At 43.8% G+C, this 16,092-nt stretch overlaps 2 protein-coding genes across 3 annotated transcripts in view; one reads left to right on the top strand and one right to left on the bottom strand.

The window, feature by feature from the left end:
- LOC310632727 (uncharacterized protein) overlaps window positions 1-16,092 on the top strand; it is a 474,991-nt gene that overhangs the window by 81,648 nt on the left and 377,251 nt on the right. The window lies entirely within an intron of this gene.
- Window positions 15,083-16,092, bottom strand: part of R3HDM4 (R3H domain containing 4) — a 28,766-nt gene continuing 27,756 nt past the window's right edge. For both annotated transcript variants that reach the window (XR_014490901.1, XM_083350059.1), the window contains one exon: window positions 15,083-15,363. Coding sequence is in view for 1 of the 2 variants with exons in the window: in XM_083350059.1 (XP_083206185.1) it covers window positions 15,248-15,363 (116 nt within the window). In the remaining variant the exon portion in view is untranslated. The remainder of the gene's footprint in view (window positions 15,364-16,092) is intronic.

Genomic DNA, 16,092 nt, shown 5'->3' with positions numbered 1-16,092 from the left:
AAATAATAATAAAAGAAAACATTTGTGCTCATCTACATCGAGGGATTCAGAGATTCCAGATTTCCATCTGGATGCACCTCTCCTCTAAGCTCCTGGATGATTGGCAAAATGGATCGACTTTGTCAAAAGCTTGTCTGATCCCAGATATCCTCCTCGTTGCACCCGGCATGAAACAGAGATGATCAAATCAAAATGGAACAATTGGAGATTCTTGTCTGAGTAGAAAGCTGATGGTTTCCTTCTGTATCTTTATGCAATGGTACAACCTGGTTGGAGTGCCATCCTCTTTGATATCTTAAGAAGATTGACTTTGCTTTTAAGCAAGCTTTAAAGGAGTTCTGGAGGCAGCAAGCTAGCTAGCAGATAAAAGAGGCGGGGTCTAAAATGCGGGTGGTGTGGGAGAGAACAGAGATCCTGAATGAATGATGGAATAGCTTTTTTAAAGGTTCAGCCGTGGCAAACGGTGATTCTGTGTACTTGTTTAGAACTTCTTTTTTAACCTTTTTCTTTCTCAAGAGAAGTTGAAAGAGGTTTGATTGAATCAGGCCAACTAAATGTTCCTGCTGCATGTGAATGCTTTAGAACTCTAAAGAAGTCTTCCGCTGATACTTCAGTGCTTCTTTGTGTGCCTGCTTTGTGCATTTATTTATTTATTTATTTATTTAATAATATTTCTATACCGCCCTTCTCCCTAAGGACTCAGGGCGGTGAACAGGGCAAGAATAAAAATACAGAATTACAAAAATTAAAAAAGGATTAAATACATGCCCACTAAAAACAGTCAATACAATATTAAAACCCCAATAAAACAGCAGTAAAAAAAACCCACCAATCCCCCATCAGGCCAGGCCGGCTTGTTCGAATAAGAATGTCTTTAGATCGCGGCGAAAGGAGCGAAGATCGGGCACCGTCCGGAGCTCAACCGGTAACTGGTTCCATAGCTCCGGGGCGCCCACAGAGAAGGACCTCCCCCTGGGGGCCACCAATCGACATTCTCTGACCGGTGGCACCCTGAGGAGGCCCTCACTGTGGGAACGCACAGGGCGAAGGGAGGTTGATGCCGGCAGCAGGTGTTCCCTAAGGTACTCCGGACCCCTGCCATGTAGGGCTTTAAACACCATTACTAGTACCTTGAATGTATCCCCCTCACAGTCCATTTGTGGACTGCTGTTCACACTGCTTCCATGAGGTGAAGAATTTAGGAAGGGACTCAGCTGTTACTTAGATGGAGGTTTAGGGGATATAAGCATAACACTTTAACCCAGCACTTCTGCTTCTCACCCTGGCCAACTGGATGCTTTCAGAAAATCCGTAAGTAGGAACAGAAGGAGAAGAGTAGCATGCGGGATGGTGAATTTTGGGAGTTGAACTCCACAGAGCTCAAATTTGCCAAGATTGAGATACACTCGGTGGGATTCAGCTGGTTCGCACCACTTCGGCAGAACCTGTAGCTAATTTTTTGTTGCCCAGAATGGACTTCCGGAAGCGGCATCCACACAGAGAACCGATTGTTCACATATTTGAGTCCCACCCCCTGGATACACTGGCTTAAGCTGCCGTGATTCAACCTTGAGTTAACTTCTGTCTTCATAAACAGAAGAAGCTAGATCTTGCCACATAGGACCCACTGCTTCTTATAGTGACTAGCTAAATCTTCTACTGGGGCTTCCTAAGGGAGGCATGAGAGAGCCAGCTTGGTGTAGAAACCAGGAGGCTGTGAGTTCTAGTTCTGCCTTGGGCCAATCACTTGCTCTCAGTCCTAGAAAGGAGGCAATGGTAAACCACTTTTGGAAAAAAAAATGTCAAGAAAACCTTGCCAAAACCTCTCCAGGCAGTCTTCAGGAATCAAAATCAACTTAAAGGAACAAACAAACCATGAAGGCAGCAACTCTTTCTTACCCTTAACATGGTAGAATAGCATACACTTTTAATGAATGTTTGTATGCAGGTAGGTTTATTCTTGGACCAGATAGGTTCATGATAGCACCTGGCATATGGAAGGTCTATTAAACCAGAGGTCCCCAACCTTTTGGGCACCAGGGACCGGGTCCATGGAGAGAGGTTTTTCCATGGTCCGAAGAATGTGTGGTTTTGTGTGTTGCCTGCATCCCACGGAAGGGGCTTTGCTTGTTTGTGCGGACTGGTTGCTGGCATGCCACGGACCGGTACCGGTCCACGGACTGGGGGTTGGGGACCCCTGTATTAAACCATTTAAGTGTTGATGGATTTTTCAAAGCCATCTATTCCCCACTGCTACCTCTTGTGGCAGTGGGTTCCATAAGCTATGCATGCATTCCACAGGAAGGCTAATTCATGACTTGGCATTTATTTATTTCATTGATTGGCTGCCTCAATGAATTTAGGTGGCTTACAGGATGCAGAAGGACGTGGTGGCTCAGTGGGTTAGGACGCTGAGCTTGTCGATCGGAAGGTCGGCAGTTTGGCGGGTCGAATCCCGAGTGCCGTGTAGCAGAGTGAGCGCCTGTTACTCGTCCCAGCTTCTGCCAACCTAGCAGTTCGAAAGCACGTAAAAATGCAAGTAGAAAAATAGGGACCACTGCGGTGGGAAGGTAACAGCGTTCCGTGCGCCTTTGGCGTCTAGTTATGCCGGCCACATGACCACGGAGACATCCTCGGACAAGCGCTGGCTCTTCGGCTTTGAAACAGAGATGAGCACTGGCCCCTAGAGTCGGAAATGACTAGCATGCATGTGCGGGGGAACCTTTACCTTACAGGATGCAGCAATAAGAAATTAATGATGAAAATGCCAGAAAATATAATCCAAAAGAAAGCATGGGTAAAATCAATAATAGATTAAAGACCCAAAACATCCCACCAGAGGTCTAATCTAGAGCCTAGGAATAAAGACAGCTTTAAGGGCTTACTTAAACAGGTCAGGTGCTGAGACAGAGAAAGACTATTTCCTGGGTCCCACCTGGTGGCGTTGTTTAATTGATGCATGCTGACCATCAGATTGTAAGGGACAGGCAGAGACTGCAGGAGATGATAAATAGGCTGTGGTGTGACTAGGGCTGTCTCAGAGAATGGGACATGGCAGGCTGAATGGATTCCGAGGATCTTTAAAGCTCTTAAGTGCTTTCTAAATGGATTGGCTTCCATATACCCAGCTAGTGATTTGAAACCTAACACATCTGGATGGCACCAGATAGAGGATCCTGCTTCAACAGATGGGGCCAAGATGTTTGGACTTTAGGGTCACTAAATTAATGGTTGTAAGTCGAGGACTACCTGTATTTTGATAGGGGGAGGGTGGCACCTAGAGCCAGTTTACCCATTCCTGTCCCAGTGCAATTCTTTCTTTCTTGTTGATCATTTGTTCCTCATTTCTTTACATTCAAGTCATGCTCATCACCATAACTGGTTAACTCAGAAACAGCCAGAAACTCGGAGGGAGGTTTTCCTAATGGAAGACTTATCAGAAGTACCAATCAGCATTCTTTATTCTCTTTTTTAAAAGAAACTGTAAAAAATCACAGGCCAAGCTGCCACTAAAAGATTGTGGTTCACCTCCAACCCTATTGAAGTTCAAGTCGTGAGACCCAGCGTTTACAATACAGAAGCTTCATCTCCAAGCACTTTTATAATTTTTTCCCCCCCAGAAGTTTGACTTCTTTTTTTACTGGACCAATGGGGACACTTGAAACAAAGCTCTAGCTAGAAGTCATTTTCTTTTCTTTACAGAACAACCAAACCCCTGAGTAAAAAAAATTAAACTGGAATAAAAGCTGCTGTTCCAACCACCGAGCCTCATTGTTCCTCAGTAACAAGGCCGCCAGCTAAGGAATTAATGAATGAAATGAAAACAATCTCTCGAGTGATTATGAAGCCAAGTGAAAAGCGAAAAATGTGACAGATTTGAGTGATGACAGTCTGAGTTTGTGGAGTGGAATTAATAAATGTCTGCAGGGAAGTGAAGGCGCAGGTGAACTTAAAAATGAAAGGGCTGAAATATATGGATTGGTGTCATCTATGTGATTGTGGGTGTACAACAACAGCAGAATCCATAATTGGGTGATAATTGAACGTTATACTCTTGTACATGGTGTTTATGAAAGAAGTAGGGATGAGGTTTTTGACGGTGGGGAAGTTAGGATGTGAGTGACTGTCTGACAGGCTACCCAAATTTAGGAAAGGGTGCAAATGCAGTAGCAGATGCAGTTGTGCAAAGGCCCTCCTAGACACAGCTGCCCCCCTCCCCCGCTCATAGAGCAGAAGCTGCGAGTCTAGGAAGACCCCCAGATTGTGCAACACTCTTCAACGGGGAAATGCAACTTTGGGTCAGAGAGAGAATATCCACAGATCTGGGCAATTTAAACACCCACATTTGTTCAGTCTTGGTAGGATTCAATCAGAGACTGTTCCTCTCCATCCAAACCCACACAGCCTCCAGGCCCTGGGGTACAACTTAGCAGACTCGTTGGGCTGACCTGAGGTCAAAAGATACAATTGAGGATCATCGGCATACTGAATCCCACACCAGCAGATAGGCTAACCCAGCAGTTCCATGTAGACGTTGAAAAGGAGGTGGGGGGGAAAGGAACCTTGTGAGCAAAGGCGTAAAGAATGATCTCTCCTCCCCCAATCAACACCAACTGAAGTCAGCCCTGGAGAACAGAAGAGAACCACCTAGAAGAGAGAGAGGCTTCCCATCCCTAAGCCCTGCATTGTATATGTAGGTGTATATGTATGTCGTTGTTAGCTGCAAAGTCGTGTCCCACCCATTGCGACCCCATGGACAACGTTCCTCCAGGCCTTCCTGTCCTCTACCATCTTCTGGAGTCCATTTAGGCTCACGCCTACTGCTTCAGTGACTCCATCCAGCCACCTCATTCTCTGTCGTCCCCTTCTTCTCTTGCCCTCAATCTTTCCCAGCATTAGGCTCTTCTCCAGTGAGTCCTTCCTTCTCATTAGGTGGCCAAAGTACTTGAGTTTCAACTTCAGGATCTGGCCTTCTAAAGAGCAGTCAGGGTTGATCTCTAGGACTGACCGGTTTGATCGCCTTGCAGTCCAAGGGACTCGCAGGAGTCTTCTCCAGCACCATAGTTCAAAGGCCTCAATTCTTTGGCACTCAGCCTTTCTTATGGTCCAACTTTCACAGCCATACATTGCAATTGGGAAGACCATAGCCTTGACTATACGCACTTTTGCTGGCAGGGTGATGTCTCTGCTTTTTAGTGTGCTGTCTAGATTTGCCATGGCTTTCCTCCCCAGGAGCAAGCATCTTTTAATTTCTTGGCTGCAGAATAACAGAATTGGAAGGGACCTTGGAGGTCTTCTTGTCCAACCTCCCCCACTCTCCATTCACACAGGAAACCCTATGATATTTCAGACAAATGGTTGTCCAATCTCTTTTCAAAAACCTCCAGTAATAGAGCTCCCTCAACTTCTGGAAGCAAGCTGTTCCACTGATTAGTTTCCATCCATTGCTTCTTGTCCTGTCTTCTGGTGCTTTGGAGAATAGTCTGACCTTCTCTGTGGCAGCCTCTTAAATATTGAAACACTGCTATCACGTCACCCCAGTACTTCTTTTCCCTAGACTAGACATACCCGATTCCTGCAACCCTTCTTCATATGTTTTAGCCTCCAGTCCCCTAATCTTCTTCGTTGTTCTGCTCTGCACTCTTTCAAGAGTCTCAACATCTTTTCTATAACATGGCGACCAAAACTGGATGCAGTGTTCCAAATGTGGTCTTACCAAGGTATTATAAAACGGTGCTAATAGCTCATGTAATCTTGATTCTATCCCTCTGTTAATACAACCTAGGATTTCATTGGCTTTTTTTGATGGCTGCAGCACACTGCTGGCCCATATTCAACTGGTTGTCTACTAGGACTCCAAGATCCCTCTCACAGTTGCTGCTGTTGAGCCAGGTGTTGGCTATTCCTGTCATTTTGGTGTCATCTGCAAATTTGATGAGTTCCCCTTCTATTCCCTCATCTAAATTGTTTATGAAGATGCTAAAGAGTATTGGGCCTAAGACAAAACCTTGGGGTACTCCCTCCATGTAGAAGTAGTTCCATTAAGGACTACATGTTGAGTTTGGTTTGTAAGCCAGTTCTTGATCCATCTGGTGGAGATGCTGTCTAACCCACATTTTTCAACCTAAGAAGTAGGTTGTAGTCTACTTTGTCAAATGCCCTTACTGAAATCCAAGTATACTATGTACACAGCATTTCTCTGGTACACTAATTAAGTCACTTTGTCAAAGAATGAAATAAGATTTGTTTGGCATGATCTGTTTTTGCTTTTTACATGATGTATAAATATGTTGTTTATCAGTTCTTAAGACAAGTACAAACACTTTCAGTAACTTATCATCTTCTCTGCTAATACCGTAACTCTAGTCTATGAACAAATCTTTAAAACCTCATCATCAGTTATCAGCAAAAATCCAACAAGTTACCAGAAACAACTCTCCCATCTTCCTCTCCCTCTGTGTGTGTGTGTGTGTGTGTATGCGCATATATATACATATACATATTTCCCTTTAATTCTTTGTTAGTAATTTACACATATGCATATATACATATACATATGCATATACATATACATACATACATACATACATATATACATACATACATATATATATATATGGGGATGCGGTGGCTCAGTGGGTTAGGACGCTGAGCTTGTCGATCAGAAGGTTGGCAGTTTGGCGGGTCGAATCCCGAGTGCCGCGTAGCAGAGTGAGCGCCTGTTACTCGTCCCAGCTTCTGCCAACCTAGCAGTTCGAAAGCACGTAAAAATGCAAGTAGAAAAATAGGGACCACTACGGTGGGAAGGTAACAGCGTTCCGTGTACCTTTGGCGTCTAGTCATGCCAGCCACATGACCACGGAGACGTCCTCGGACAAACGCTGGCTCTTCGGCTTCGAAACGGAGATGATCACTGTTGGTAATATCTTTGCTTTCTTTTGCCACAGTTGTTCTATTTTTATTTCAATATTGATATTGAAATAAACCAGTTTTAAATTCCTTCCCTTTGCTCTTTAATCTCTTTAAATAATAATAATCTCTTTAATCTCTTTAAATAATGTTCCAACTTGATCTTCTTTCCCCTTTTCCTCTCCTAAGAAGCTCCTGCAACTTTCATAACTGATGGGAAATTTGAAAAAAAAAATAATTGGCAGAATGATCAATTGCCTACGGATAAAAGGGGGGAAAGGTATATATACAAGAAAGATTGCTGCAAACAAAGGTGTTAAAAGAACCTGTATAATATATGAATAGAGAAATTTAACTGGAAAATTGTCATCAATAATCACTAAGATTTAAAGAGAAAATACAGAGCAATATTAATGGAGACTAAAAATTGTGTTATAAATGAATGACTGTTTGTAAATGAATGAAAAGAACTAATCAAGGACCCTTCCAGAAAGTGAATGGAATAAAAATGAAAATGACCAGTGCTCACAATCACAATGTTCCAGTGGGCAATTTAAGTAAAAAGATAAAGGAAAAAGAAAATTGGATGTTCTGGCCAAACAACAAGAAAGCTCCAGTCTGCTACAAATTAGCCTCCATTGTCCCAAATCTCTATAAAAAAGAATGGAAAATTCCAAGTTAATATTATAGATAAGAAGATTCTACAAAGAAAAATGTAATTTTAGACTATAACCTAAACTGGGAATAAAAGCAATTTTTAAACTTGTACTGAGAAATAAGAACATGACACAACAAGGGGTTAGCATTACAGCTAGAGAATGCTGAAATCAGACCTAGAATAAACGTGTGCCTCTTTGTTTTATTTTTCTATAAAAAGAGACAAGTCTTGAAGCAATTTCACCCTTATTTCAATTACCTGGATAGGTCCTAGATGTCTGGAGATTCCTAACTTTAATCAGAGTTGCTTGGAGTTGAGCAGCATACCTATTTAACCATTCTATTCCATCTTTAATGATGGGGGGTGAGGTGTTACCCCCCGTTGATAGGGCTTGCAACTTGGGCGTCCTCCTGGATTCACGACTCAATTTTGAAGACCATATAGGAGCCGTGACCAGGGGGGCTTTTGCACAGGTTCGCCTGGTGCGCCAGTTGCGTCCCTATCTGGACCGAGATGCCCTATGCACAGTTACTCATGCGCTCGTGACCTCCCGTTTGGACTACTGCAACGCTCTCTACATGGGGCTGCCCTTGAGGACCACTCGGAGGCTTCAACTGGTGCAGAATGCGGCCGCGCGAGTTGTAATGGGGGTCTCCCGATACTCCCATGTAACACCTCTACTCCGCGAGCTGCATTGGCTGCCAGTTGCCCTCCGGGTGAAATTCAACGTGCTGGTCATTACCTATAAAGCCCTACATGGCTTGGGTCCGGGGTATTTGAGGGAACACCTGCTGCCAGCATCAAGTGCCCTTCGTCCAGTGCGCTCCCACAGGGAGGGTCTGCTCAGGGTCCCACCGGTAAGAGATTGCCGGCGGGTAACGCCCAGGGATAGGGCCTTCTCAGTGGGGGCGCCTGCCCTCCGGAACCAGCTGCCAGTGGAGCTAAAGACTGCCCCCGACCTCCGTTCATTCCGCCGGGGCCTGAAGACCTGGCTCTTCGAGCTCTCTGGCCCAGGCTGAGGATTAATCTATTTTAACTGGGGTTTTATTTGCACAGGGTTAAGTTTAATGTTTTTTAATCTGGTTTTAACTTTTGTATTGTTGGTTTTTAATTCCCTGTAAACCGCCCTGAGTCCTCAGGGAAAGGGCGGTATATAAATGAAATAAAATAAATAAATAAATAAATAAATAAATTCAAGGTGCAAGATGACCTATAAAGCCCTAAATGGCTTGGGTCCAGGATATCTGAGGGAACACCTGCTGCCGGCATCAAGTTCCCTTCATCCTGTGCGCTCCTACAGGGAGGGCCTTCTCAGGGTGCCGCCGGTAAAAGAATGCCAGCGGATAACACCCAGGGGGAGGGCCTTCTCAGCGGGGGCGCCTGCCCTTTGGAACCAGTTACCCGTAGAGCTCAGGACTGCCCCTGATTTTCGTTTGTTCCGCCGGGACCTGAAGACCTGGCTCTTTGAGCTTTCCGGCCAGGACTGAGAATTTTTAATTTTTAACTTATTGTTAAAAGCTTGTAAGCCGCCCTGAGTCTTCGGAGAAGGGCGGGATATAAATGGAATTAAAATTAAAAAAAAATGTAATTGGGTTTTTAATCAGAGTTATAGGGGTTTTAGATTTTTAATCAAGGATAATTTAATCTATTTTAATTGTTAACTTTTTGTATTGTAATGTTTTAATTGCCTTGTGAACCGCCCTGGGTCCTACGGGAGAAGGGCGGTATATAAGTTCAATAAATAAATAAATAAATAAATAAATAAATAAATAAATAAATAAATAAATAAATAAATAAATAAATAAACTATTATTGTTGGTCATTTAGAGCAGATTTGCCATTCTTGTTCACTTGAGTCCTTTCCAAGGATTTGGGATAGGCGGATGTCATTATTTGAGGGTGTTAACGGTATCGTCATAGTAAACTGTTCCAACTAAAGCTGCCCTTTGTAGTGGACTAATTGGGATTTTGTCAAAGCCAATAGTGTTCAAATGATGCTCCAGAGGTTTTGGGATTGCACCCAAGGCACCTATCACTGTTGGTAATATCTTTGCTTTCTTTTGCCACAGTTGTTCTATTTTTATTTGCAGCTATTTTATTTTGTGATTTTTCTCCAGTTCTTTTTCACCTATTCTGCTATCTCTATGCACTGCAACATCCACGATCCAGATGTTTTTGTCTTTTTTATCAACAGTTGTTAAGTTGATAACAAAGAGAAAAAAATGATAGTTCCATTTTATACTGCACTGATGAGGCCACACTTGGAATACTGCGTCCAGTTCTGGTCACCACAATACAAAAATGATGTTGAATCCTTAGAAAGAGTGCTGAGATAAGCAACAAAGGGCATTGGTTGCCAGTTGTCTTCCGGGTGAGGTTCAAGGTCTTGGTTATGATCTTTAAGTCCTTACATGGCATGGGTCCGGGATACCTCGAGGACCACCTGCTGCCGGCGTCAACTCCCCTCCGCCCTGTGCGTTCCCACAGAGAGGGCCTCCTCAGGGTGCCTCCAGTCAGGGAATGTCGACTGGTGGCCCCCAGGGGGAGGGCCTTCTCTGTGGGTGCCCCGGCACTATGGAACCAACTGCCGGTTGAGCTCCGGATGGCATCGGACCTCCGATCCTTCCGTCGCGGGTTGAAGACCCATCTGTTTGAGTTAGCTGGTCTGGCCTGAAGGGGTATTTGGGTTTTTAATTGGTTTTTATTTCACTACTGTTATATTTTAATTTGGGCATGGTTTAATTTTCTTTTAATTTTTGTATACTTATTTATATATGCCCTGTGAACCGCCCTGAGTCCCATAGGGAGAAGGGCGGTATAGAAATTAAATAAAATAAAATAAATAAAATAAATAAGAATTGGAGGCTAAATCATATGATGCATGATTGAGGGAACTAGGTATGTCTAATCTAATGAAGACAAGGACTAAGGATGATATGATAGCAATCTTCCATTACTTGAGGGATGACACAGAGAAGAGGGGGACAATCTATTCTCCAGAGCACCTGAGGGCAGGAGAAGAAGCAATGGATGAAAACATATCAAAGAGAGATCCAACCTAGAATTAAGGAGAAATTTCCTGACAATGAGAAGAATTAACCACTGGAACAGCTTGCCTATAGAAGTTGAGGGTTCTCTATCACTGGCGGTGTTCAAAAAGAGAGCCATTTTTCCAGAATGGTAAGGTCTCCTGCTTCAGCATGGATTGGACTAGAAGATTCCTTTACAACCCTATTGTTCTATGTTCTACAATATTATGTTGTGGAGAATGATGGTTTATACTCATGCTTTTCCCAGCCTTGGTTCACAAAGTTTGGGGTGGCTCTCACCTGCTCTTTATTATAAATGCCCCAACCTTTCTCAGCCATCAACAGGGGACAGGCTGCAATCTCTCCCTTTGTGTATGTGACAGAAAGCCTTCTCTACATCATCATCATCATCATCATCATCAAGTTGGAAGGGAACTTGGAAGTTATCTAGTCCAGCCCCCTGCTCAGGCAGGAAATCTTATACCATGTCAGACAAATGGTTGTCCAGTCTCTTGTTAAAAACTTCCAGTGTTGGAGCATTCACCGCTTCTGGAGGCAGGTTGTTTCACTGGTTCATTGTTCTAACAGTCAGGAAGTTTCTCCTTAGTTCCAGGTTGCTTCTCTCCTTGATTAGTTTCCATCCGTTGCTTCTGGTCCTGCCTTCAGGCACTTTGGAGAATAGCTCTTCTCTGTGGCAGCCCCTGAGATATTGGAACACTGCTATCATGTCGCCCCTCACCTTTCTCTTCGTTAAACTAGACATAGCCAATTCTAGCAACCGTTCCTTATATATTTTAGATGTGTTCTGATTTACATGTGTTCTGATTTACCTGGGCAGCACGCTGGCAAGCAGGCTACATACATCAAATGGTGGAAAAAGGTAAAAGGAGTGAGATCTTGATAAACTGTTTATTAATGAAGGAGAAACGGATGGAGGAGTGTGAAGACATCAACTAGACAGGTAGTTTGATGTTTGTTCTGAGGAACTAATGTTTCTTTAAAAATTTAACTATGCGTAAGTGTACTGTAATGTATTGGGAATTTTACTTGAACTGTTTTCACTGTCTTTGACTGCTGCTTGAGATTGCTTAATCAGGGTGTCTGTGTAACGGTTGCTGGCTGCCCAGACATGCAGTCTCCTGGACCATCCTTAGTTGGCTCTGGGGTGGGAATAGGTTACTTCAAACCTATTGGCCGCCGCCTAGTGGCCAACCATATAAGTAGCTGCGTAGAAGCCTCAGTTCTCATTTCTGTTCCTGTTACTACAATAAAGCAATGTTCCTTTTTGAACCCTCTCGTCTCACCTCCTGCTTCCAAGAAACCCACTACGCAACATGTACATTTCTGTCTGTTTTGTTGTAAGGAAGAACAAAATTGTTGTAAGAATGGATATGTTAAGAGAAATGAACAGGAAGGGGTAATTATGATTAAATAAGGACCACCAACTCAACGATAATTCCCATATCCTGCAAAGAGACTCTTCTGATGACAGGTTTCAGCTTGGGTACTTAAGAAATGGAGTGGTAAACAAGATGGAAAAGAGTAGGAATAAAAGAGTGCCAAAGAAAGGAGTCATGCAGGTGAGATGCGCAGGATAAAATCCGATTAATAAATAAATAAAATTAAATAAACGTAGATTGAAGTCAAAAGGGAGTTACCTATGAAAGAAGTACAGGTAGTCCTTGATTTACTTACGACCAGTTGCTTAATGACAATATGAAGTTAGGAAAGTAGAAAGCAAGCAAGAGCATGTGATAAGAAATGTCCTTTGATTAAAGGTCACACTCTTATTTGTTCTTGAAATATAAATTGCACCCAATTTTATTAATGTACCAGATTATTATATAAAAAAGAAGAGCGAATAATTTCGGGGGGGGCAATTAAATATCTCAGCGCAAAAACAAAGTGGAGTCAAAGTAGACTCTTCAGTGGATTTGAACAGTAATCATTTTGGAGAGGCTCTTAACTATTCCCACTGACATATGAAAATAACATTTCTCAGATGACACTAATCTTTCCAAAAGGTTATTTAATTAAAAATCTGGTTTTCGCTGCATTAGGAAGGATAAAGATTAAAGCCTTGAAAGAGAATCATTTTCAAAAATTTCCACCCAGCAGCTTTTAGCTTGGCTCCTTATTGTGAGAGTTATATCAGTAACTTTATTTTGTTTTATACCAAGGAAGATTTATACCAGTAAATTTATGCACTGGTAAATGTATAGTAAACAGGAGATAGCTCAGCAATTTTTCAGCCATTTTCTGTTGAAGTTAGTCAATGCAGTCTTGGAGGGTTGTGGCCTTCTCAAAAATGAGACGATCAGAATTCTGCTACTTTTTTTTTCAAAGGAAGACAGAACCGCAATACATTTCTCTGGGATTCTCATTTGAATTTCTCATTTGTCTCAGGGAGAGGTCAATACTTGGCTCAGTTAGGTGTAACTTTCAGCTCTTTTGCTTCTTTACCTGCAAGCACATTGCTAAAATCTCTCTATTCTGTCAGGGCCTAGGATGCTGATGGCCAAATATTATTGGATGCTTTAATTCTTGTGATGTAACTGGACAGATGACTATTTAACTAATAACTGCTTCCTTGAAGGAGGGTATCTTCCCCACTGCCTTGAAAGAGGCATTGGTGAGACCCCTCCTCAAGAAGCCTGCCCTGGACCCAGCTGTTTTAAATAACTATCGTCCAGTCTCCAACCTTCGCTTTCTGGCGAAGGTTGTTGAGAGTGTGGTGGCGCATCAGCTTCCTCTGTTCCTGGAGGAAACTGATTATCTGGATCCGTACCAATCGGGTTTCAGGCCCGGTCACAGCACGGAGACGACATTGGTCGAGCTGGTGAATGATCTCTGGCGGGCTTGGGACAGGGGTTGTTTCTCTGTCCTAGTCCTATTAGACCTCTCAGCGGCTTTTGATACCATCGACCATGGTATCCTACTGCAGCGTCTCAGGGGGTTGGGAGTGGGAGGCACTGTTTTATGGTGGTTCTCCTCCTATCTCCTGGGCCGCTCGCAATCGGTATTGACGGGAGGGCAGAGATCCGCCCCGAGGCCTCTCGTTTATGGAGTTCCTCAGGGGTCGGTTCTCTCTCCCATCCTGTTCAACTTCTATATGAAGCCGCTAGGCGAGATCATTCGTGGTTTCGGGGTGGGGTATCATCAGTATGCTGATGATACCCAACTTTTTTTCTCCACCCCGAACCAACCCAGTGATGCCCTCGCCGTGATGTCCCGTTGCCTGGAGGCGTTCCAGGTCTGGATGGGGAGAAACAGGCTTCGTCTCAATCCTGCCAAGACTGAGTGGCTGTGCATACCGGCATCTCGGGTTTATCAGACTATTCCATCTTTAACGATGGGGGGTGAGGTGTCACCCCCCCTTTGATAGGGCTCGCAACTTGGGCGTCCTCCTGGATTCACGGCTCAGTTTTGAAGATCACACAGGATCCGTGACCAGAGGGACTTTTGCCCAGGTTCGCCTGGTGCGCCAGTTGCGACCCTATCTGGACCGAGATGCCCTACGCAGAGTCACCCATGCGCTCGTGACCTCCCGTTTAGACTACTGCAACGCTCTCTATATGGGGCTGCCCTCGAGGACCACTCGGAGGCTTCAGCTGGTGCAGAATGCTACTGCGTGAGTTGTGATGGTGGTTTCCCGATATTCCCATGTAACTCCTCTACTCCGTGAGCTGCATTGGCTTCCGGTTGCCCTCCGGGTGAGATTCAAGGTCCTGGTGATGACCTATAAAGCCCTAAATGGCTTGGGTCTGGGATATTTAAGGGAACACCTGCTGCCGGCATCAAGTTCCCTTCGTCCTGTGCGCTCCCACATGGAGGGCCTTCTCAGGGTGCTGCCGGTAAAAGACTGCCGGCGGATAACACCCAGCGGGAGGGCCTTCTCAGTGGGTGCGCCTGCCCTTTGGAACCAGCTGCCCGTGGAGCTTAGGACTGCCCCCGACCTTTGGTCATTCCGTCGGGACCTGAAGACCTGGCTCTTTGAGCTTTCTGGCCCAGGCTGAGAGTTTTTAAATGGGGTTTTATATTTGTTCAGGGATTAAATTTAATTATTTTAACTGTCTTTAACTTTTGTATTGTATTGACGTTTTTAAATACTTTGTAAACTGCCCTGAGTCCTATGGAAAAAGGGCGGTATATAAATTCAATAAACTAAACTAAACTAAACTATTTCAAAACCAATCAACTTTGGTTTGAAGTTCTTTGTTGTGCTAACTATAAAAGTAAATGTAAGTTATGTTTCCAGGTTCTCCTTTTCATAGGGAGTCCCCGCTTTATCAGAGTACTCTAATAAGTTGCTTTTAAATGATCTTCTGACTCGGTTGCTTATTGAAAAAGGTAAACTGAGGCAGAACCTAGAGACATATTTAGCCGTCAGTGGTGAGCCTTTTGAGTTCACCTCATCAGAAATTTACAAAGTGCCTAACTTGTCTCAGCCGGTGTGCCACTCGTCCCCCTGAACAAAGAGAAACAATTCTTTACATAAACATTTATTTAAAAAAATACAGTCCAGTCTTGCATGTAACCTCCAGGACCTGCCACATGCCACTTATCTGCAGTTGTTTTTCTCTTGACAGGCCTCTGCGGCCTACCAGATTTTGCTTGACCTGAAAACTTCGTTCCTGCTCTTAGGTTCTCCTCACATGCTAAATCTTGATGTGGCTTGTTTCATTTGTATTAGCAGCTGGCTGTCCGACATGAAGCTCCTTGTTCCTCTCTTGACACCATCAGATTTCATGCCTCCCTCACAGTTTGCTGGAAAAACAATACACAGAAATCTAGTACGTTGCAACTTAACGTGCCAGCCTCAAACCTTTTCTTGCCTTAGGAAGTTGTGGATGCTCCATCAATGGAGGCTTTTAAGGATGGCCAGGTGTGTGGAATGGTGTAGGGTCTCCTGCTTGTGCAGGGGGTTGGACTAGAAGACCTCCACGGTGCCTTCCAATTCTGTTACTCTGTTATTCTGTTACTTTTAATATTGGCTTTCGAATGGGGGGAAAAACAGCCACACCGAGAAGGCAGAGGCAACTTGTCCTGGGAGGCTTGAGAGAGTGATGAGTAGCATGAAAAATAATATGACAAAGAGCTCTTCAACAGAAAAAGTAACAACAACACAGACTTCAATGTCTGTGTGAGACATTAATGATAGGAAAAGACATGAAAGGCTAAAGCAGTGAGTAATCTTCTACATAGTGTGCAGTATTTTATTCCTAAATACAAGACATTAAATCTTAAGTAGTGCCAGGGCTTAATTTGAGCCGGTTTGCAAAAAAGATTCAATTCTGGCACCACCTTACAGAAGCATCTGAATACATGTTGAATGGTGTATTGTCTTGATGGGGACCGATGAAGAGTCTGTGCCATCAAATCAGTGTGGACTCTTAGCAACCATTTGGATAGAGCATCTCCAGGACAATCTGTCCCTGATCTCTTCCCATTCAGTGCTGCTGTAATCATGCCCATCCACCTTGAGATCATCCTTTG

Source organism: Vipera ursinii (assembly GCF_947247035.1).
Source record: "Vipera ursinii genome assembly, chromosome: 1".
Lineage (NCBI taxonomy): Eukaryota > Metazoa > Chordata > Lepidosauria > Squamata > Viperidae > Vipera > Vipera ursinii.
This window is presented reverse-complemented; position numbering and strand designations above follow the sequence as displayed.